Genomic DNA, 25744 nt, shown 5'->3' with positions numbered 1-25744 from the left:
GTAACACCTCATTAATGTTAAGGATACATACTGTTACAGCCTGCTGAGCCAGTTTGCTCGATCATTAAAATCTTCTATGGGCATCTTTATTTATAAGTATTTTTACAGTCTATTTCACTCTACATTCCTAAAAATACAGCTTCAAATAGTTAGTTGAGCAAAACCATAGAAGAACCACTTTTGACTCCATAAAGAACCAGCCCCTCTGTACTTGATGGCAATGGTTAAAAGCCGATCCGCAGCAAAAGCCCTTCGAGCTTCAAGTATGGCTCGGCTTGACATCTCTCAAAATCCACAGAAGACAAGCGCCCAGGCTTTTTTCTGTCCTGGCACCAAAGTGATTTTTAGCCTATTCTAACTAGCTAGAGGTTTTTCCTGGGTAAATAGCAAAGCACTTTTGTACGTCGCTCTGGATTAGAGCATCTGCTAAATGCCCTAAATGTAAATGTAAATGTTTGTAAAAGAGATGTGAGTGTGAGTAACCTTTTTACATTGGTAATCACATTTATACATACATTCATTCTTTATGGAACCAAAGGTAGTTCTTCTATGGCATCCCTCAAAGAACTATTTGAAGTACCTTTACTTTACACTAGAGTGTATGTACAGAATACAGTATCAGAATCTGTTAAGAGACAGTTAACATAGGCAGTTAGCTAAAAACACAGATTCTGATGTACAATTCTACAGTAGGTCTGAAATACACTGGAAGGTATAGTGTATATGTGTATGGTGTGTGGTCTGGCTGCATTTGATTTCCAGTGAAAGCCAGAGTTCGGACTAAACAGGTTCAGACTAGACCCACAATATTCTTCCATGCTAGTTTGTACATCAAACAGGCTGCATGCCATATCCTTGGTTATTAAGGTTGCATCTGTCTGCAACAGCACTAAGATGAATGAAGTGATGACCCTGCTGAGATACAACAGTCATTTTGAAATCCAGTCTCTGCTGCTTGTGCGTTTGTTACCATTGATAACTTTTCTTTGTAGAGTTCAGGGAAATGCAGTTTTGAAACCGCAGATAACCCCTGTGCTTAACGTCTTTTCCAATACAACACTCAGCAACAAGGCCACAAGGGTAAAAAAAAACTCACACACACACAAGCCTGACTCACTGAAATAGAGGTGAGAGAGCGGACTTGGTTTCTTAACGGTCAAAACGTCTGAAACTGCCAGACGTGCAGTTTGTGTGCAGTTAGAACTCCAGGTTTGAGTCATCAGCGGAGATGACGAAGAGTTAAGCACTCTAGGTCACTTCACCAGAGCAAGTCAGTGCAGAAGACAGGATGCATAAAGCTGACTGTAGTGCTGGGTTTGTGGTGCCTTTCAATCAATGATAAGAACAAAATACAGAGAAAAGGAAAAGATCAGAAAGGCAAGCAGCCATATCATGAAAAATAGTTTATTGTCTCACAGTTTGTATATGAATACAATAAATAGTCCAGTTCAGACAGTACAATATTACAATACTATGTGACACTCATGATCTAAAAGACACTCATGATTTGAAGTCGAAACATAAACAGGAGCATGGATTCCACCCTCAACGTCCTCTTGTCAAAGCAAGAGTCACAGTACATTTTGGAGAGGATCCAAAAACTGCCTCGCACGACATGAGCAAAGCCCTCGGTCAACGGTTCGGACTTTTCTTTGGAATGAGTGACGAATTTCGGAGGAGTAAAACAGTTACACGCACAAAAGCAATGCTATTCTCAAGCAGACTCACAGGCAGACACCGGTCACTGATGCTGACTGGCAGCAAAGGCAAACGTTTATTCTACAATGACCTCAGGACTGCATCTCTAACTGAGACCCATGAGATTATTTGGAAATGGAAATGTTTTTTTTTTGTTTGTTTTTTTACACAAAACAGGCCAAAAGTTATAGTAGTGCTAAATCTGAGCATTACAGTGAGTTATAGTGGTGCTGAATTTGCCTACGGAAGCCAAACTCCTAGCAGAGGATGTCATTTGCAGACTGCATGTCCATGCTCCATTAACCATGCTTACAGAACACTATGTATAGCACAGCGATGCAGATTCAGCTTGGGTCTCTCTGACCTGTCAGACAACACCATTGCTGTGGTATAATATTAAACATGTATGAATATTTCTACAAGGCCTGAACACCAGAATAAATTGGCCTACAGAACTAACCAAGACATGCCCTACCATAATCAGGTGTCCTGTAATCCAGTGGTTCCCAACCCTGGTCCTGGATAAGCCCCTTTCCTGCACATTGTAGTGCTTTCCTGCTCCCAACACATCTTATCCAGCTAATCAGCTAATTACAAACAAACCCTTCATGTGTCGAAGGTAGTGTGCTAGAACAGGGATGTGCAGAGAAAAGGGTCCTCCAGGACCAGAGTTGGGAAGCACTGCTGTAGTCAATGATCATGTGATTTGACATGTGCTTTTCCTGTGTTTCAGCACCTGTTTGCTCTAACCCTTAGAAGCTGCAGTTATCGCTACCAGCAATGTTTCTGGCTATAATTAGGGTATGTAGCCTGAGGGCTCCCACAAGCCAAATGTGGCCCTGTGTGTTGGGCAATTTTTACCATAAATGAGCAAATATTAAAATATGACATACAAGACACTATCAAAATGCCAATATTAGTATTAAATTATTTAATCATTTATTATAAATAATATTTAATCTATATAATCAAATATGTTTAATTATTATTAATTAATATTTTATTTTGATCTATAATAATCTCCATGAATATAAGAAGTACTGGCTATTTATATAGTTATATGGTAATATCATTTATTAATTTAGTGAAGTATTCATTCTTTTTGATTCTTGCAAACAAAGTATTATGACTGGGCCAAAGGTAGGGTATTTCTCAGGACCCACAAACAATCAGGAACAGCCCTACTGCCGATTCTGTGTGTTAAAATCTAAGGAAAGCGAATGACAGAACTAACTGCATACTTCTAAGGGTTAATTCTCACAGTAACAACAGTGAGCACACAGATTTGCAGCATGCTACATCATGCTCATGCATACTGTAAGTATATGTGGCCTATCCTCTTCAGTCTGTTAACCACTTTGATAGGTTCAGCAACAAGAGCATTAGTGAGGTCAGGATGTTGGATGATCACCACCCCACCCCACCCCACCTCATCTCAGACTCTCCAACTCATCTCCAAAGCTCAATGTTCGGGGGTTTTACACCCCTCTAGCCCACAACTGGGATTAGCCATGGAACGAATAGGTTCATATTTCCATATTTGTTTGCTTCAGAGAGTCCTATTCTATTAGTAATACTTCTCTACAGGGAGTAGACAAGCTGTGTGTGTGTGCATGCATTTGCACATCTGTGTCAGCAATGGGTGCAGCTTAAAGTAGCTGAATGCATTCATTAGAAGGGGTGTCCACAAATATTTGGACATTAAAGCATTGCACTTTTCAAGCATCTCGCTCTCTCTCTTGCCTGTGATAGTCTTTATGATTCCACAGCTTCACTATGCCTTTTCTGTCACAAACCTGATCTCTACTGAGGCCTGCTTTTTTGTCCAAGACTTGACCTCTAGGTTCATCTGTATGTGTGTTTTTCAGTTTTGCTGCTACATGCTTCACTTATGAAGTTTTGGAATGCAACAAAATCACTTTAGAGCCACTTGATGCTGCTCTGCTTCAACACAAGCACATTCCAAAGGAAATATGAGTAAAGAGCATTCACACAAGTACATTTTCCCACATTTGTGTGGTTATCACCATTTTTCACATTGGCATTTGTAAGCTGCACTAACGCATGTCCATAAAAAGGCTTCAGACTAGTTGTGCTTATGTACTAGATATTGCACTTGATACTAAGGAATATATGAATATAGCTTGCTGGGTGTCCAGTGCATCTCTTCTGTCTTAGAGCAAAAGCTGTTATCATTGTTTTTTCTTTTCTTGCACATTGAAAAATAACAGCTTTACAGGAAGTCACGCTCGTGGATGGAAATCTCCATGCAGTGTAACTGAAAGTGATAGTGCTCAACTGAAATTAAGTGTTCAGAAATGGAAAACAGCTAAAAAACAACACGCCTTCCTATGATCTCTGCTAAAGACAGCACAACTTTCGCTCATCTGTAAGCATTGCTTAAACTGTGCAAATCACATGAAAGCTGTTTTAAATCAGACTGAGAAACTGAATGATATATAAAATACATTCTGATATATTGGTCCTTTAGATACTCCTGGAAGGGCTTTTTTTTTTTTTTTTTTTTTATACAAAAATAGGAAGGGAATCTTCTCCATAAATGGCATTTTCAATTGGCTGGCTGGGTGATTGACCGACTGTTTAATTAACAATAGAGTGAATCGATCAGGCAAACTCATGAGTGTCTTGCTCAGTAACAATAATAATCCATGTACACAGAATACAGTATATATACATAACATCAACCAGAACATTTATGGCACAAGCATATGTGCAATTCAAAGCTTTTGGCACTTAAAGAAACACTTGAGGTAGCAGTCCATCTTTGCATTCTGAAAGGTGCAGGGAGCAGGATTTCTACATTGAAGTGGTATTATGGGATCGAAAGACAGGCTGTTATTAATAAATGAGAGCAGAGAGTCTCTCTAATGCACTTTTTCTGAAACTCCTCCCCTTCCAATATTACGTGCAAACTGACATTAGCACTGACTGAAATAGCTAAAGAGTTTCACAGTCATATCTGAATATTACAACCACCTAACTAACAGTGGGAATAACCAGCCTTGGCTTGGATGACAGTAGCGAGTTTCGTGGTATGGACTGTATTAGGTGATAGAAGGTGTTCATTACAGAGGTTAGCTGATCCACAGTGGCGCAGCGATTGCTTTGTCCCACCTGAGTCGTTGTTCATCTTTGGCCTCAGTGACCTGTGGTGCAGCATGTGGTTATGCTCTTGAGAGGCACTCAATGGGCCACCTTCAATACGGCGGCTCTGGCACATCCCACAAAGTTAGCGCTTTCTGATATACTACCACCCTCTGCCCACAGTCACAGTCATATCACAATATTATGACCACCCCTGGTTTGCAATGAACTCGGCCCAGGATGTCACAGATGCCATGTGACTTGTATGAATAAGCGAGCACACCAGTCAGTTGTAGGAGAGTGCAAAACGATCGTCATGGGCAAAGAACGCAATCGGACTGATGTCCAAAAGGGTGCGATAATAGGGTACCAGATGAAGAGTGGTGACATCTCGGAAACCGCTAATTTTGTGGGAGTCCCCACAGTGAAGGAGTACCGAGAATGGACACCTCGCACATTGACTGCCTCCCAACCACATAACAGTGGTGCTCCATGGGTCACTGACGCCGGAGGGAAACGACGCCTCCAGTGAGAGCTAGAGAGCAATCAATGCGCCACTGTGGAGCAGATACCCTCTATAATGAGCACATTCTATCCCCTAATACAGTCCATGCCACAATGTCTGAGCCAAATGTGGTTATTCCCCCATTAGTCTATTTTTCTTCAGATCTAGCTAACACTTATGCTATAGCATGCTTTTACAGTGCAGCAATTCTCGCTGGTTTAGCTGGTTAATACTCTTAACTTGTTAGTTGTAGAGGTGGAAGGACAACCCGATATAATATAATACTGCCATATTTTATGTTTACAAAATATTGATATTTTATTATTTCATTATTCACATTTTTAATGTTTATTAAAGCCATTGTGAGGCTGATCAATTGCAGAAAAGCATCGCTAACTTAATCCACAAGACTCAGCTGTGTTACTGTTTGGCCAGAATCATGCTATCCGTTATGTTATTAAAGTGGAAAACACTGACTACTGAAAGGGGCAACGGAGGACAATCAACAGCCATCACAGTGTCAAGCAGATATCATATAGATACTTATACAAGTTAAACAGTTATGCAAGAGACTTGTCGAAAACCTGGTCTGCTATGACAGCTGTCACTGTAGCTCCTTCTTCCTCTAAGGCCCTTTCACATCGAACGGAAGGCCAAAATGCGGTTAAATTTGATCTGCCCTCTGCTCTATTCTTGGGATTTTTTGCAGGTGACATTAAGCTCCCTTCACCAATCACAGATCTCTTTCTGGCTTTAGTATGGTAAACAGCCATTTACGAGCATGCAGTGTTTACTTTGTGGGGCCCTGTCTCAAATTACTCCATCTCCCATATGTAGTCTCCTTTGTAGGTTGTAAAATAGCAGCACCTCCACCCAAACAGTACATGATCTGTCTGATCTACAGTCGTTTAAATTTAGCAATTAATTGACTGAGTATTTAACATGCTGTCACTGTTTAACGATTTCGGAGTTTAGGTAGTGCACCATGTAAGAACTATAACGAGGTGATTTGAGACCATGCCAACAGTCTCTTCTCAGAAAGAGCAAACTGCGCAGGGTGTCGCGTTCAGTGTGTAATGGCCTTTACAGTGCTGCTTGCACTTGCACTGCGTTAGGAATTGTGTACTGATGCTTTTTAAAAAGCACTTGAAACCTTGTTGTGCATCTTGAAGCATTTTGCGAAACATGTTTCTGGCACAAGCAGAGCTGGGTTTGATCCCCTGTTCAGTCTGGAATCCATAATTTGCTTTGTGCGAGATTGCTTACATTCACTTTCCAGTGTAAACTGCTCTGGATAAAAGTATTTGTTAAATTTGTACAGGTTTTGCATGCTGTTTGTCTGCTTTACAAATCTGATAAATACGTAAATGTTAGGACACACTGTTTTTGAATTTAGGGTTAGGGTTCGATTTTTTTTTTTATTACAATTCTGCTTTGTGTAAAAGATTGACGTTAGCTGAGTGAAGGGTAATAATGAAAATATTGCCATTTTAAAATAAGCGTCTCTAATAATTGTAGTTATTACATGTTAACAATCCTGTAATAACAATGTAATTACCAGGAGCTGTTCTTACAGATGCATTACAGCAATACAGCTTGTGTAGATACACAAGTGTATCAACTTTGACTCATGCTATTCCACAATAACAAACAGGAAAAGCAGCTCATATAAATACAAATACCTTTATCTTATTACACATGTATAACTGCATAAGAGCGAATATGATATTACAGCTATTGAGATACACTTGTGTAAACATATGAGTCAAAACTAAATTTGCATTAGCTGTACTACCGTAATCCATCTGTAACAGTAAATACATATAGCTATAGATACACTGTTATTATATGGTCTGTTAATGTGTAATTACATGGTTATAAAAAGACATGTACAATACAGTTGGACAAATAGAAGTAATGTGTCACAATTTACAATAAATCCTGAAATAATGCAATAAAACTGTATGACTGTCTAAGTATCATGATAATATTGTATCATGGGGTCTGCAGTGATTCCCACCCCTACTTAGCTTTTATTCAAATGTATTGAAGTCATGTTGCACTATATTAGACTCCAAACTCTCAGGACAATTTCACAGAGCCAGTAAGTTGCTCTAAGCCTGATGTGAATTATTGTGAAAAATCTTTAACTCTTGTAACTTGTCTTTGCAACCTGTGCTACACAGTCTGGGCGGAGTGGCCGGAGGAGTGAGAAGCTGAGGAAAGCATGGAGAGGAGGTGGAAAGAGAGATAAGGAGAGATGATATATGATGAGGAGTGAAGACAGAAGAAGAAATGAAGGATGTCGAGGAGAGCTAGTTGGGAGTGGTGTAAGAGGTAGTGTTTAGGAAAACAGCCAAAAAATGACTGAATTAGTGCTCATTCACAAGTTTGGAGATATACCCCCTGCACCTTCATGTTGTCATTGAAAAGGTTCAGAGATCCAATCTGCTCTCAGCAGCTCAATATCCCGTTGCAGTTAGGCGCTTCACTGTGGAAGCCTTCACTGCTAGACACTAGGGTTCTTTGGCATCACAGACAGAGCATTCTGAAATGTCTTTAGAATGTGGTCCCCTAATCAGTGATGGAGGGGTCACTCATCCAGGTCATCATACCAGAGCCTTCGAGTGTGTATTGTGTGTGTGGGGGCGTGGGGGGCTACTCTTTAACGTCCTTTACGACAGTCACCTGAGAGATAGTCTTCTTGACACGCAGCGCTGTAAGGCGAGCAGCAGAGTTGGCATACCAGCACTCCCTCATGATCTTACCCATTACTCGCAGGGCCTGTGTATACACACACACACACACACACACACACAAACGCACACAATCAGAAATGTTCAAATTTCTAAATCTTCCAAGGTGGGGTTATACAATTGATTTTTAACTATTAAAACTATCACAAATCTTGCTTAAATATATATTACAATATAATTATATAATATTAATGAGGATAGTCAAAACTTTTTCACAACCCCCCCAGCTCTAGCTTCATCTACCACCTAAAGTATACAGTCATATTATTCTTGTCCTGCAATAATAATGAATTATTATTCAAATTAATAATTTTATTTATACTTTTCACACACAGAAAGACGTTCAAAGCGCTTCAATACATAAGTTAATACAAAAAATAATAAACAATAAAACAGCAGGGCAAAGAGAAAAAAAACTAACAATATAAAATTTAATAAAAATTAAAATAAGAGAAAAAATTATAATAGCAGTAAAAAAAAAAAAACTAAACAGATAAACAAAACAATGTTAATTATGAATACAATGTTATAAATAAAACAAATAAACTAAATAAATAAATACTTATTTATTTATTATGGATAAATAAATAAATATGTTTTGTTGCTTTGGTAAAGTCTTGCAGATTTTTGGTGCGTACTGGCAAAAAGCTGTTTCACCAATTTACCCAATCTACTTCATTTTTGGAACATTTAGGGAGCCAGCATTTTATCTACTGTGATTTATTTTAATCCCAACTGGATAAGGACTAAAATAGCCAATTCTCAAGCTATAAAAATGTGGATTAACACTGGATTGGATCGGGACATATAACTTTTTTATAGAGCAAATATTTCTTGTGTGTACTGAGCTTGATTGTCTTAAAAATCAGAATCAGAATCAGAATCAGAATCTCTTTATTTCACCAAGTATGTTACCCATACAAGGAATTTGTCTTGGTGAGAGCAACACGTCTGACAAGTAACAAAGAAACACAGAACACAGTCTTAAACTAAAGGAAAATGACACTAAACAATAAATAGGGTAGGTGATAAATTAAAAAAAGTAGAAAGTACTAAAGGTAATAAAGGTAATAAAGAGCTGAAAAATATATTTACAGAAAAGAAAAGAAAAGAAAAGAAAAGAAAAGAACAGTAATGAGTAATGGAGTTCCACAGTTAAGAAGCAGAGTAATAGAAAAAGAGGACAGGGGTCTTTGTAGCAGTATGTAATATTTTTTGCTCCTAGGCTCCATCTTACAGCTGTGCCCTTTTACACCAATATTGTAAATATTAATTATGCTTTGAGCTCCCTATTACAATCAGCGCACCATGAAAATGAGAAATACTATTTAAAACATGCAAACAAATGCTTATAATTCTACAACCAATCTAGAATAAAAAGCCAGAGCTTTATCAGTATCTATTAAATGATAGTATCATCTGTTGTAACTGTGTTTACATGAAGGGTAAAACTATGCTTAGTTTGTTTAGTGGTTTTGTTGGGTCAGTGCAGTTGGCCTGTTAGCCTCAGTTATGCAACTGCATGTACTGCAGTGATGGTGTACAATATTATGGTCCCTTAGAGCCAGTTTCCAGTTCTAAGCCTGGACTAATAAGAATTACAATGGTGAACCTGAATCTACTTTCACTGTAAGTTTGGAAATCATTTGTGAAATCTTAGTGTGTCATGTTTTCAGACTCATACTGAGCTCTGATCATTAACCTCTGTAACTCATTCGATCATTCAAACACTGCCCTAGGTATTTTGATGAAGTCATGCGGGTATTACATCAGTCACAATGAAACTGTAAGTTTGGACAGTGTGCAGTGAAGTCTGTATGACTGTGTGGCACACCAGCCTCTCACCTCACAGCTCTGCCACTGGTTGGGGATGCTGGGTCTCAGTTTCTGATCACACACCACCCTCCTCATGTCCTCTACCGATGGGTCTGAAGGCACCAGGTCATAATAAGGCAGCTGGAAATCCTCATGTATCCCTGTGAGGTGGAAATGAGGCTCACGTCACACACACTATATTATACAGTTGCTGTTTTGGAGATATAAAGCTTTTGTGTAACATCTGCTTTTATATATATATATATATATATATATATATATATATATATATACAAATGTCATATTAAGCCTCACATCTCAAAAGTACATGTAAATGACACTGATTTGGAGTGGGAAAATACAAAAAATTACTCCTTTAAGTACCTATAATCTTTAAATCTATTGGTCTATTCATTATGTAATTTTGAAACAATGTAAAGAACAACTGTAAGATGTAAGATTCACATTATGTCAAAAATGCAATGGAGAAACACAGTTCTTCAGGTCAGTGATGTTTTACTACCTCTACAGTTACCTCTAAACTATGTAAGCTTACTTTAACACGTTAATTAATGGGACATTGGAATGTTTATCATATAATTTATCATTTTTTATGTAAAATTCAGAAAATTCTGAAGGAATTGTCTCTAAAATGTGCAATAAATGTCTTCTTCTTTTTTCAGCATTTGTTCACTTTTGTAAACTTAAAAAAATCAACAAAATGTCTGGTTTGAACCGGGTTGCCCAAACTGTTGTATAAGACTGTATTAATAGCCTATTTAAAAAAAAACTTTCTAAATAGCTTTTAGGGACTACAACCCCACAGTAGAACTTGGACTTACTGTCCGATCTTGCAACAACAACAACAACAACAAAGGAAAAAAAAAACAGCTACAGAAAATGCTTTTGTCGGCAGAACAAGGACAGGTCAATTATACAGAACAACATTAAATGCTACATTCCCCGCCACACACAAAACAACTTCCTTCCTAACTCAATCCAGCCTGTTGTTCACAAGCAATGGGGCCCATTTTGAGCAACACTGCAGCTTAGCAGCTCTTTTGTTAAGCTGTTACCTCGAACAGAACACCTCCGGGCCAGCTCCCAGAAAACCAACCCCAGGGAATAGATATCCGCCCGCTTAAACGACTCAAAGCTGTTCATGTTAATGGTGTCATCCAGAATCTCAGGGGCCATATACCTGCAGGAGCACACACACACACACACATAAATGCACACAGTCAGAGTCACGTACATTAAGCCCTGTTTGAGATATGCTCTCATGCCAAAAGGTAAACAATGATACATCTGTCCATTACAGGGAAAACAGGTGTGCAGAGTTCAAAGAAGGGGCTGCACACACCTAAGGACATGAGCATAGACATGCACAAATGCATGCACACTCTCACTACCAGGCAGAGTAGAGTATATACAAGCGCACGCATTACAGAGTTAATGGAGGCTGATCCCTGTATTCAGAGGCTGGGCATATGGCCGGCTGTAAATAGCAGCTCAGAATGACTCAGTAATGGTGAGCTGATAGCCAGTGTATCAGCTCCTCTCTGAGCCACATGAACTTTACAAATTATGCTGCTGATGCATGTTCAACATACATTATGGGGCCATCTTGCAGTAAAATCGGCCCATGGGGACGTATATCACAGGCTCATTAAACGGTGTGGAAAGTTCCTTACAGCACTTTGTGCTTCACTTTAACTCATGAAGACCCTAAGTGACATCTTTGCTTCTAAACGTCTGTTCAAACACATTTAACCTTTCACACACTTGTCATATCACACAAATGTCATATATTACATATTACCAGTTCTGAAATATGAACTGGAATACAAAGAAACTGTTGTTGTGATATTATTTAAAACTGGGACTTAAATATTAAATCATTTGCAAAAGAAGTCATGTGACCCTTTATTACAATAAGAAAAAAACACAAATGAGCTGTTTAATTATTTTACCCGAATTTAATTATTTTGAATCAGTATTCAAAACTTTTTTAAATAATAAAATATTAAATTAAATAAAATCTGCTTACAAAATAGTTTTTTTTAACCTAATCTAGTCTATCTATGTTGTATCATCAATTACAATATATTTTAATATGTTATCAAATACTAGAAACTCACTTACTGCAGAAAATACTACTCAATATCTCAGTATGTTTTTTAATAAAGTATATATGTTTCTAAAACACGTTTATTAATTAATATTACAGAAAAGCTATGAATTCATATATAATTACTTTCAGAGATAAGAATGTATTGTAATGTATGTAATAAACAACCAGGCAACCATGTTAATATTAGCATATTTTAGTAAATTTATCAGGAGGTTTGGTATTAGTTAACTAGCTAACTACCTCTTTACAAGTTAGCTCTCCAGCTAAAATGTCTGAGCTAAAATAGATTTGGCTACGTTGGTTGAGGTTAAAAATGATTACCATTTCTCTTTTTATCTTAAATTATGTAAATGTATATCTTCCCAAAGTCTAATAAATGCCCACTGTATTTCCCCAGTATTGCTCTCCTCTCGATGTAGAACGGGCTAGAAGAGGGAAAGGCCTACGTCAGCAGAAAGCATCTTAAGAGAGTGTCACTGCAGTGCTGAGAATGACCCACCACCCAAATAATAGCTGCTCTGTGGTGGTCCTGTGGGGTCCTGATCACTGAAGAACAGGATTAAAAGAATGCAGAGAAACAGATGGACTGCAGTCTGTAATTATACACTGTGCTACTTTATGGTAAAAGGAGCTGAAATAATGGACCAAACCAATGGGCCAAATCATTCCAAACCTCATAATATTATATAATCATTGTGTGTGTGTGTGTGTGTGTGTGTGTGTGTGTATCTCTCTCTCTCTCTCTCTCTATATATATATATATATATATATATATATATATATATATCCATTAACAATATCCATTGACAAAAAAGAACGGGGTCAGACCTCTTAGTGCCCACTCTGTGGTTGACTGGGATGTCGATGGCATTGGAGGTAGAGTCGTGCTTGACTGCGAGCCCCAGGTCAGCGATCACCGCTGTTCCGTTCTTCTTCACCAAGATATTCTTGGACTTTATATCTCTGTGAGCAATTGCAGGCTTCCCTGAAAACACACATACACACACACACTAAAGTCAGGCTACTTGAGTAAATGAACAGTTCACGCTTACAATATCTGAAGGTTACTACTGCTCTGCAATACATCCTCTCCTCCACTGGACCGATGCTCTCTCGTCCTGGGTATTTGAGCACTGGTATAGCTCTGCATGACGGACTATAGCGAACACTTCAGTCTAAGCTTCTCAGAACTATTAATTTTAGTGCCACACACTGTTGAGAAGAGTGCTGTAACTTAGCAACTAGTTGAAAAGTTGAAAACACCAATTTTACATGAATTCATGAGAATTTAATCTTTGCAGGTTCTGAGAAAGAGCAACTAAAAAAAGCCATAGCTGCGAAAAACAAAAACAACGTCAAGTTAAAAGAGACTTGTCACCTTCACTAGAACGCAGAGTACAGGTAATCAAGCCGAGCAGATGGATCTAGTTTGACACACAGGTTCTTAACAAGGATTTACCACAGCTAGCCAAATGCAGCTCAGACTTCTGACCTGACAGTGAACTCACATATTAGATTATGTAGAATTTACTGAATAATTCACTGTACACTGAAAAGGCCATGCGTTACAGTGACCTTGAGTCAACCGTATATGCTATATATGTCCAAGAGTTTTTTCTTCTAAGAGAGTCTTCTAAAATCAAGGGTATTAATTAAAAGGGTGCTTGGCCACCCTCATCCACCTCTACTCTTCTGGGAAGGCTTTACAGTACACATCAAAACACTGCCTTAAGAATTTGATTGATTCAGCCATGAGAGCATTATTGAGGCACATCAGGCACTGATGTTAAATTTAACTGTGTCCAAACATCATCTTAAAACCCCTCTCTTTGATTATCGGCAGTGAGCATGGTGACCTAAAGCTCATGTGTGGCTGCCCTGGAGCTTCCCATTGCAGTGGAACTGCTTTTCTATGGAGATTTATTCAATCTGCGTGCACACAAGTGAATGTCTGTGTCAGCAAGGGGTGCACTTTAATCTGCTGAAAGTACAAGCAGCATGACTACCAATCGTACACGGACTTGGCACCAAAAGATCAGCTCCACTGTGCCACGATGCCAGAGCACCGGAATTCCAACAAGACTAGTCTTATGCTTGGAGATCTGAGAGCCTGTCCATTCTAGAGGCTTTAAAAGTTATCTACAGACCCAGATACGTGCCTGAAATGTTGCCTGTGGAGGCAAAGCTGTGACGGCTACAATCACACAGTGAAGGATGAAGCTATATACAATAAAATTGCACATCGGAAGCTGTGCAAATGAGAGCATATGCACTTTCAGCCTCTTTGATTAGAACAGTCTTGGCTAGCCTGTGACCATCAATCACATTTTGAGGCGTCAGCTTTGCAGCAGCTCTGTAGTCCACTTTTAGCTTTATTCAGGTTTACCAATATGTCCAAATTTGAACAGAACACCTAACCCCCCCCTCCCCAAAAGCCATGTGGATTTCATAATTGCAAAAGTGCCTGCATACAGTTTTTTGCGTCATTACGCCCTTTTCCAGAACAAGCGCAGCCCCAGTGAGTCCCTGCTGCTTGATGAAGAGGAGCGTTTTCCTGAAGACAGCTTCTTAAAGTGGATTCACTGCAGCTAGCTGAGAGGAGAGTGGAAACTTAACTGAGGTGTAAATCTCTGACCATATAACTCCTTTGATTCCAATTCAGTAGGAAACGTATCATTAAATCTCAAGTTGAATTCTGTACACTGAAGACATCAATCTCACTGAAGGAGCTAATTATGTAAAAGTATGATAACAAATGATTTTACATACATAATGGTTATATAGGTTAAGTAATAGGTTAAATAGAGTGTTTTCTTTGGTTTTAAACTAATACTGATGCCATAGTTAACTGGATATTAATGACATTGTGAACAGATTCAGATTCAAATTCAGTGCCTTTTCATAACCATCACCTGTAGAGTAATTTTACAACCCCAACTCTTAGTAGTGACTAGCAGTAATGGTGCTGTCCCACCTTGAGTGCCGATGATCTCCATGTGCAGGTGAGCCAGGCCGCTGGCGATGGACAGCGCTAGGACAATCATGCCATCCACAGACACTGTATACCTGTTCAGGTAATCAAACAGAGAGCCGTGCTCATGATACTCCGACACCAGCCACAGCTGAGTCCACGAACCATTATCTACAGCGAGAGAGAGAGAGAGAGAGAGAGAGAGAGAGAGAGAGCAAGAGAGAGAGAAGGAGAGAGATAGTGAGAAATAGAGACCCATGCAGAGAGCAAGATAGAGAGATAGATAGTGAGAGATAAAGAGACCCAAACGTAAAGTGAGAGTTAAAAGGAGAGAGAGGGAGAGAGAGAGAGAGATGGTGAAAGATATACAAAGAGATCATATCATCGCTGTCATGCTAAAAGCTTGTATCTCCATTTTTGTCTCAATATAGACTCCAGCATTTTAATAGCTTCAGGCAGTTCTTTAGATTGTGTCATGGCGACCAATAGAAATGCACCAAAATGAGCATTACCAAGGTGGTAGTTTAGTCAAGTTGGTCATATTGATAGACTAGCAGGATAAACCAATGCTTCTCAAATGAAACTTGCTGTACGACTGGACTACCACACTGGCACGGTGTGCTGGTTTGTGCGGTTGCAGTCTAATGGCATCAGTTCAGCATGCAGCAGCTGGCTTACATGTAGCAATATTTATATTTTGACTCTTTAACAACCTTGTAATTCAGAGTATCCAGTGTTATACACAAAGTACAGGGTTCTGAACTGATTTATTTACCACAGAAATTGACAGAGGCAATTTTTTGAAACCCCTATTCATTTCTGTCATTAAAAAACGAGGCAGGACCTGGAGTGCCAAATATGGGTATAACAGGGACTGTAGGCTGAAGCACATTTGAACACAAAACAACATTATGATCACAAATGCGGTGTCAATCCACACCACATTTGTGCAGTGGAGGAGAAGATATTTTATATAATAGGAATTTGATGACTTGAAGTTATGGTTGTGTTTACAAGCTTTATTTGTGGAAAGGAAAACATCCATTCCATTTTCTTGCCTTGTTTTTGTCATTGTTTCTAGCATGATCATTTAATAAAGTGTTGACCACCTGCTGTGCTGTTCCATCCGTCAGGAATTTCAAATGAATATTGTGGGTTTTTTTCTCTGTAATATTGAAATATATTACCAACTGAATGCTGCCTTCAGTCAGACAGCCTCAGACTGACGTAGCCCCCTCGCTGTGTGTGCAAGTACCTTTATTATCGGCTGCAATGAAGCCCAAGATGTTTTCGTGCCTCAGCATGATGGTCTGGTAGATTTCGGCCTCACGGAACCAGGAGCGCTCGTCTCGAGAGGAGAAAATCTTCACAGCCACGTCCTCACCCCGCCACTTCCCCCGCCACACCTCTCCAAACCGGCCCTTCCCAATGCTCTCCTGAAGAACGATGGTCCGCGCTATCGTCCTCTGTACCAGAAGCGGCAGTCCTGAGACACACCAACATATAAACAATAAACCAGAAAATCAAATGACACTTAAAGCCCAACATCAGCCACATTTATGGACCTGAAATTAAACGCTATTAGCAGACATAAATAGCCTGTGTGGGTTCTAACTGATCATTAAGTGAGAATGAAGGGTTTATATAGGGCTGAAAGGATGGGGTTGGGGCTTGGCCCAGTTATGTCATAACTCCTTAACTTAAAATCTAGTGTTGTATGTGAACTCTGTGCTTATTTTTACTGTCTATACTTTTTAGGCTTGCATCTTTGTACGTTTATATGCTCAGTCAAGTTCATTCCTGTGTAATACACCAATCAGTCATGACAGTAGCACCACCTGCCCAATGCTGAGTAGGTCCCCCTTGTGCCACTACAACAGATCTGCCAGATCTGGCATGGACTTCACAAGACCTGCCATAGAAGGTGTCCTGTGGTATCTGGCACAAAGACATTAGTAGCAGATCCGTTAAGTCCTGTAAGTTGAAAGAGGTCCCCATTAGAATCAATGAGCCTTAGGTGCCCATGACCCGGTCACTGGTTCACTGGTTGTCCTTTTGCACTTTTGGTACGTACTGACCACTGCTTACTGGACCCCACAGGACCTGCCTGATGTTTTGGAGATGTTCTGACCCAGTCGTCTAGCCATTACAGTCTGGTTCTTGTCAAAGTGTCCTGGCTGTTTACTTGCTACCTAATATATCCACCTCTTCAGAGATGCCACTGTAGATGAAGGTTTTTCACTGCACCTCAGTGGTGCTAATGTTACGGCCGACTGGTTTATGTACATTTGGCAAATAGCAGGCTCCTTGTAGGCTTTACAATTCGAAACAACAGGTGTTTACCTAAACAAATATAAAAATTGAAAATGGTAAATGAACCTTTTAAAGATCTAAAAAACCTTCAGTTGACATAAAGGTTCAGAACCAAATTAGAGGTTCTTCATTCTCACACATCTCTGTTATCGTTCTTTATGGAACCAAAAGTCATTCTTCCATGGCATCCCTCAAAGAGGGAGATTCACCAGATAGAGATTAGAGGTGTTATTTTAATACATGTGCCTCTCTCTCACTTTCTCTTGCTCTCGTATTTGCTCTCTCTCTTTCTCTCTCTCTCTCTCTCTCTCTCTCTCTCTCTTTGGTCTCACCTGACCCTGAGCCGGACGTGCTCATATCATAGATGAGTTCTTTCAGGCATTTTTCAGGTGAGACGAGACTCTGGTCGTCGAGTGGTTCTTCTGGGTCCTGTTTCCGGGCTTTACTGTGCACACAGCGCTGATTCTGAAGAGCACACAGACCCAGAACCACACCCACACACAGCAGGCACGACGGCACCAGAATCACAGCTGCCAACTCCAGCCGGCCCCAGCTCGAGCCATCAGAGGCTGTTTCTGTAACACAAACACATAGAAAACACTCAGGACTCTTTTTCAGCTAATTTTAAATAAATGTAATAAAATAAGACAAAACCAACATTAACCCACAATGCCAATATTTCTATTGCAATAAATAAATGCCAAAAATACATTAAATTATATAATTTAAACTAAACAAAACAGGGCAACTATAGACAAAAATCGTAAAATGAGAACTGATATGATTACATATAGTTTATTATAAATGAACCCTGCATCAACTTCTGCTGTGAGTGAAGCTCAGAGTTTACAGTAAGCCTCAACTACTCAGTCTGGATGTCCTTCACACTTCAACACCTCAGAAAGATGTTGCTAGATAGCTAGAACACTAAGATCTGTAAAACCCACACGCAAGTTCTTTTACTGCACTTCCAAAAAGTTAAACACTAGGAGAAGACCGTTAGCTCATTAATTCAACCATGAGAGAAGAACGAGAAGATAATAATTCATATTAAGGACACTGCTCCCTCTAGTGTTGGCTCCTGTCAGCATCAGTCTGACAGCATCTCGAGGCCAGCGGATTGTTATTAGATATGGACATGATAATGAGTGTTGAAGAGGCAGGATTAAGTGCACAGAACCACAAATGATTTCACCCTGCCTGGTTAGTGCTAGAGCTTAGCCTTCTGCAAGGTTCAAGTCAGGGAGAATCAGATGGCCTATTGTGAATCAGCTTTTGTATGTGAAAGCAGCTCTATATATAAAAAAGCTCTGAGCTCTGAAAGTGGGGCCAAACAGGGCAGACAGGGGAAAGCACTGAGAAACACAAAGGAAGCTTTTCATTGATCTCTCCATTAAATCCTTGACTTCTGTATACAGAATATACAGTGCATATAGAAGCATACAAGGATGTAGATGCTGAGATCATAAACATACTCATAAAATTAAAATAATAAAAAAAAACAAGATACCAAGTTGATGGCTGAACTTAACTGTTCCTTATTTTTGCTATATTTTCTGGATCACTTCTGACACAGCTGCGAATGTCCAGTTCTACCACATCCCATAGCTGTTCTACTGGATTCAGATCCGGTGGACTGGGAAGGCCCCTGAGGATCACTTAACTCTTTGTCATGTTCATACAACCAGTTTGAGAGGACTTTTGCTTTGTGACACGGTGCGCTATCATGCTGGAAGTAGCTATGAGAAGATGAAGCTAAGTTGTGGTCATGAAGGGATGCCCATGGCCAGCAGCAATGATCAAATAAGCTGTGGCATTCAAGAAAGCATCCAATGGTATTAACAGGTCCAAAGTGTCCCGATAAACCATTCCCCACACCATCACACCTTCTCCACTGGAGGTCCGCCTGGACTGTAGATAGATAAGGTAGATTGGGTTCATGGACTGGTGCTGTTGGCACCAATTTCTGACCTTACCATCTGTGGACCTCAGCAGAAGTTAGGATTGATCAGATCTGGATACGTTGTCCCTGCCTTCTACTATCCAGTTTTGCTGAACTTGTGCACACTGCAGCCTCAGCTTTCTGTTCTTGCCTGACAGAAATGAAACCCAACCCAATTACACCACTCTGAATAAACTCTAGAGACTGTTGTGATAAAACTCTCAGAAGATCAGACGTTCTAGAAATACTTAAATCAGCCCACCAGCAATCATGTCGTGTCCAAAATCACTGAGATCCCTTTTTTTGCCATTCTGATGGTTGATGTGAACATAACCTAAAGCTGCTGGCCCATCCATATCTGCATGCTCCCACACAACTGACTGATGAGATAATTGCATGAATGTACAGGTGTACAGGTGTTCCTAACAAAGTGTTTGATGAGTGAAGGTCATGACTCTGATTAGGCTGGAAACAAAGCACACCATTCAAGTTCAAGAGTTTTATTGTCATATGCACAGCAGAAACAGACAGTTACGCTGTACAATGAAATTCTTACTTTGCTGTCCCTCCATTCACCAATAGATAAAGATAACAAAAAAGAAATTAACAAATAATAATAAAAAATATGTATATACAGAGTAAATAAAGTATAATAATATAAGTTGAAGTAAATAAAATTAAAGTAAACTTCCTTTTTACAATTAAAAAAATGAAAATAAAAGTTACATGTGCTAATAAAAGTTACATGTGCTTGAAGAGCAGCAGCTATAAAGTGCAGGTTGCAAGTAAGAGATGTAAACAATAGTGTGCAAGTAGCGAATGTAAACAGTGTTCTGACAGCAGCAGTACAGTCAGTGTAAGGTGCAGTTAAAATCAGATTAGAGTTTAAAACCAGTTCAGATAGGAAGGGTTGGAGAGGTAGTGCGTGAGGTGTTCACAAGCCTGATGGCCTGTGAGTAGAAACTGTTTGTGAGTCTTGTGGTCCTGGACTTCACACTCCTGTAGCGTCTGCCTGAAGGTAAAAGTGTGAAGAGTGTGTGCTGGGGGTGTGTACTGTCCCTGATTATGTTGTGGGCTCTCCTGGTGACTCTGTTATGGTAGATGTTCTGCAGTGAGGGGAAGGCTGCTCCTGAGATGGACTGTGCGGTTTTGATCACACGCTGGAGAGCCTTTCTGTCCTGGGCAGTAGAGTTTCCATACCAGACGATGATGGAGCTGGTAAGAACACTCTCAATCATACTCCTGTAGAAGGTGCTGAGAATTTTGGCTGGCATGCCAAATTTTCTCAGCCTTCTCAGAAAGTACAGTCTCTGCTGGGACTTCCTGATGATGATCTGAGTGTTGTGGGACCAGCTGAGATCCTCACTGATGTGAATGCCAAGGAATTTGAAGGTTTTCACCCTCTCCACCTCAGTCTCCCCTATGTACAGGGGTGTGTGCAGCTCTCGCTTCCTCCTTGGATCGACAATCATTTCCTTGGTCTTGTCTGCATTCAAGGAAAGATTGTTGTCATGACACCAGGCCACCAGCTCAGCCACCTCCTTCCTGTACGCTGTTTCTTCCCCACCAGTGATCAGTCCAATGACTGTAGTGTCATCAGCAAATTTGATGATGCTGGTGTTGTTCTGGGAGGCCACACAGTCGTATGTGAAGAGCGTGTACAGAAGGGGGCTCAGCACACAGCCTTGAGGGACCCCTGTGCTTACTGTTCTTGTGCTGGATGTGCGGCTGCCCACTCTGACTGACTGGGGTCTGTCTTTTAGAAAATTCAGCACCCAGTTGCAGAGGGCTGGTGTCAGTCCGAGGATGAGGAGCTTTTCTGAAAGTCTGTGTGGGATGACCGTGTTGAATGCTGAACTGTAATCAATAAAGAGCATTCTGACATATGTGTCCTTGCCCTCCAGGTGTGTGAGGGCTTTGTGAAGAACAACATGGTGTAATCGCAACACTTGACTTTTGCAGTACACCTTGTCTTTCAGAGTGACTTTACAGCTTGTTTTTATGACTGTGGCTTTGTGACAATGAAGAATAAAGGCACACATGTAAATGTCACTTAGCTGAGTAAAACCATCCAGCTGCACTTAGTCTCTACATTACATAGACCCTCCATTTACAACTGTTTACTGTAGGTTTCTTAGTATGTGGCGTTTGACCATTTCTCACAAAAAGGCCTAAGTAAGAACAGGCCGGACACGAATGAAGTGCGGATGCAGGAATAAGAATAACCCAGAGAAGACGACGGTCAGAAACTGAGATTTGAAACGATTGTTGTTGACAAAAGTTCACAGGTTTTTATCAGAAAGAGGCCAATTTTACCTCTAAACTGATCAATTTCCTCACTGAAAACAATCTCAGGGCATTTTTGCATACTGAAACTGCCCTTTCCAGAGAGTTGTATCTTTCCAACAGAACAGTTTGTCACCTCAGGAAAACATACATCTTCTTCCACCCTTGTCACACAAGGTGTGCCTCAAGGATCAGTAGTTGGTCCTCTTCTGTTTATCGTCTACTTGTTAACCATTGAACAAGTTAGCCACAGTCTTCCCCTTCATTGTTATGCAGATGACAATCAGTTATACCTAAGTGCCGATTCCACAGGCCTTTCCAATAACACTGGCTATACCTCACTAGTCTCTCCTGTTTGGGTGGCAGGTCATATAGTGCTGTGGAACCCAAAAAAGGCCATTCCCCAACCCTTCAGATCCTAACTGACCCCCACTGTTCACTCAGCACTTCTCTATTCCCAGGTGATATGTTTTGTAAAGAGACCTATATAACTAGTACAAATAAATAAAAAGATAATGAAATTCAAATCAAATTAAAATCAAATCCTAATTTCAGAAGAAACATTGGACGAGAAGGTGTCTTTAAACTTGTGGACATAAAGGTCTGGTTTCCTAGATGGAGAGTTAGCCTGAGCCTATACTAAAATTAATTACTGGTGCTTCAGTTTAGTCCATGACAAAACCTAATCCATGTCTGGGAAAACGGCCCCTAATGTACCTGCCAGACTGCTTTTTATTTTCCTGCATGTACTTTCAGCCAAAAAAGCCACAAACAGCTTCCTGTTGTTTAAAAACAGGGTTTTTTCTTCTTTATCATAGCATCAGAGAGAAAATACTTACCACCTAATATCTAATCTAACCAATCTACTACATCCGGTGAAGTTGGAAATGAGTAATTGGTGCATTTAACATATAAATTCTTCAAATTCTCAAACTGTCAGCATTTCAACTAGACTTTTCTGTATGTTGTCTCAATATTTGTAACTTTTATTAATAATAATTTATACATTACTAGGCATTATCATATGTATGTAAAGTGTTTTGAACTGCAAAAAAATCTGCATATACAAGGGTTCCGTGAAAAGGGCTGCAAACAACTATTTTGAGTCAAATAATGTATCAATTATTGAAATAAATAACTGATAATTTGGATTAGGAATCGCTAAAGTACCAAATAACTAAAACTAAAGCTATTAGCTATTAAATTTAGGTTGAGATAGTTTTATTCATTTGCTCATTAACTATCAAGACAAAAAAGATTTACTTTTGATTGTTTTTAGAAACTTTCCTTCCATAATATTTTCTAAAACAATGAATAAAATTATTAATTTATTATCTTTTTCAGATCAAAATATTAAACCAATGATGTGCAAAGTTTGTTAGTTAGTCAGTTTTTCCGTCATTTTTTGGATCAGCAAAAAAGAAAAGAAAAGAAAAGTGGGAGACAGCAATTTTAGCTTCGTATGTACTTTTATTTTGACACAGTCTGTGCGACCCGCATCCGCTCGTAACCAGCAAGCTGACTGGCATATTTTGATTAATGGTGGGGTTTTATTCATAACCAGCAAACTGATTGGCTCCTTTTGTTGAAGGACAGGACTTTATCCATAAACAGCCGCCATGTCAAATATTTTTACCGTTAAATGGACGCTATCCTCATTTACGTCTCTTGGCTGACTTACTTGGAGATTTCTCTTTTTACACTCAGCCCCTGTCCACATGAGACTCCGACACCAGAGTGATGTTGTTGCCTTCTGGCTCTGTATCAGTTTTATCCAGACACTCTGGTCATGTGACTGACAGCTGCTCAGTCCGTATACAATAAAACTGTATTCCACACTGTTACAGTTAAACTTTGGTGATTAATCTATGGTACACGTATGCCCAGAACCGGTCCTAGTCAGTGTGAGAAAAATGAGAGATGACATCTCCAACTAATCAACCATTAAAATAGTTGTTAACTAATTTGGCCATCGTTGTTACATGCCTATCTATAAATAAAGCTTATTATAATGTGGGTCCACCCTTCAAAACTGCACTCTCATAACTAAATAAATTACATACTAGTGACATAGTAGTTTCCTATTGGAATTATTAAGAGTCAAACTTCAACAGTTGCTGAACATCTACAAATATTCAATTGCATCAAATAGTAATCAACTCTCATTTCACTAATCACAAGTTAAGTTCAGTCTCAATTCCCTGACTGTATTACCTGAACAACCCCACCCACAGGAATGCAGTCAGCCATCCCACAGGGAAGATAAGTAAGCAAGTGATTTATGGGCCAGCCAAAGACCTACAAAGCTGTGTGAATGGAGAACGCAACAGGAGTTGCTCAAAGTTCAATACTTTTTCAATACTGCACTCTGGTAAACAATTCCAATTTTAAGATCCATCTACAAGCCATCTTACAGGAACACATGCGGCACACACTTGCATCTTTAGGCTAGATGTGGCCTACAAGTGTGAGTGTAGGCTAGATATGACCTCTACACATCATGCATGTAATCTCTTTTGCCATCACTGGAGCTCACCTGCTTTTGCAATCTGTAAGCTAGCATGGCAGGATGATAACCTACTGATCTCTTGAGACAGAGGGAAACAATGAAAGTGCAGAGGATGTAGCGAACCATGGCGTCTACATGACACTCTCTTGACACCCAAATTAATTATTCAGTTGTTAATTTTAATGCATAACTGATTGTGAAATACTTGGTAACCGGTTGATTTAGCATGGCTTGTGGAGTCCCACAGGGTTCTATTTTAGGGCCTATGAAACTGATATTAATTATTATAGTACTGTCGTTATGAGGGTAAAGAACTGCAGTGTGTGCTTACAGACAGAGTCTAATGTTATGTTCCGAAAATTACAGATTAAAACATCATAGATTTTAATAATTTATTTCATGCAATTTTCTGCATACTACCTTGGGTTGCTTGCGCACCAACAGTGGTACACGCACCACAGTTTGAGAACCATTGCTTTATGTAATAAGCTAAATAACGATTGACACTGTATTTTGTACCAATAGAAATATATACCATGCATCATGAAATCAAATGAAACTTTCACAATTTCAATTAATTATTTATATAATATTATATAAATAATAGTATTAAATAAATATAGTCACACACTGTTATTTTATCATACTTTACTGAAGATTATTACAACTGTTACAACTGATTTGAATATTCCAATATTGCTATATTTGAATCACCACCTTCACATCAATGCAAATCTTCCCCTCTACTAAACAGAGCTGTAAACGTCCTCATTGCAGCACTGCAGTGTGTTTGCCAATAACCAAGCTGGTCTAAACTGGACCCTGGTGAGTCCTTCTCCCAAAGGGCCACACTCTTGCTGCATCTGCACTGGGTTACTGGCGAAAGTCAGAGGCAAGTATTTCAAAACATGTGTCCCTCCCCTTTCTCCCAGAAATCAATCGTCTGCAAGCGGGTTCGGCCAGGACACAGCAGCGCGGCCTGCATGGCAACACGAGTGCTACTCAAAAACAGCCCAGTGATACACAGACACAACACTACTGAAGCACTACAGCAACACCATTTGTGTCTGCAAACACACTCGTGTATGTGAGGACAGTATCAAACAAAGAATAGGACACATTCCATCAGACAGATTTTGATGCAACTGTGGTCATTCTGATATTTTTGGGATCTGGATAGAGGTTGGTGTAGTGTGGTGTGTACCAACACCACTTTCCACATGGTAAACTAGGGTACAATTTCCTGGCTAGGCAAGCACATCACACTATACCAGTAAGAGTTTTTGTGCAAGACTACTTTTTATCCTACTGGTGCAGTGCAGCGTGATTCACATGTTCGTCATTCTGGAAAAGAGCATCAGCCAAATGCCATAAATCTGAACATAATGCATCTGCAGATGCTCAGAGAAGGGGGAACAGAGGCCTGAGTTGAGGGTTTGAATGACAACAAGTGTTTTACTCTGCATCATCTTTATGGACGTATTCATTTTTCACATCAAGTACCAAACATGTTCTTGAAAAGGGTTGAACTCATTGCCGTGCAGTTAAAGCACATTGCAGAACACCGAGTTCAGGGCATAGGGTTAGTCATGCTGTGGTGCCCTTAGAACAAAGAGGGTTAAGTGCCTTGCTCAAGGCCCAAACAGTGACATCCAAAACATGACATCCAGTCAGAATCCCTCTACTGGTAGGTCTCCTTTACAATATAGT

At 39.7% G+C, this 25744-nt stretch overlaps 1 protein-coding gene across 1 annotated transcript in view; it reads right to left on the bottom strand.

The window, feature by feature from the left end:
* Positions 1-1388: 1388 nt before the first annotated feature.
* The window catches only part of acvr1c (activin A receptor type 1C), a 44032-nt gene continuing 19676 nt past the window's right edge, over positions 1389-25744 (bottom strand). The window contains exons 3-9 of the mRNA XM_072685535.1: positions 17630-17872; positions 16240-16470; positions 14988-15155; positions 12842-12998; positions 10956-11080; positions 9910-10040; positions 1389-8092 (exon numbers count right to left, since the gene is read on the bottom strand). Of these exons, the coding sequence (XP_072541636.1) occupies positions 7967-8092; positions 9910-10040; positions 10956-11080; positions 12842-12998; positions 14988-15155; positions 16240-16470; positions 17630-17872 (1181 nt within the window). The 3' untranslated portion in view covers positions 1389-7966. The remainder of the gene's footprint in view (positions 8093-9909; positions 10041-10955; positions 11081-12841; positions 12999-14987; positions 15156-16239; positions 16471-17629; positions 17873-25744) is intronic.

The sequence above is a fragment of the Salminus brasiliensis genome, chromosome 8, assembly GCF_030463535.1.
Source record: "Salminus brasiliensis chromosome 8, fSalBra1.hap2, whole genome shotgun sequence".
NCBI lineage: Eukaryota > Metazoa > Chordata > Actinopteri > Characiformes > Bryconidae > Salminus > Salminus brasiliensis.
This window is presented reverse-complemented; position numbering and strand designations above follow the sequence as displayed.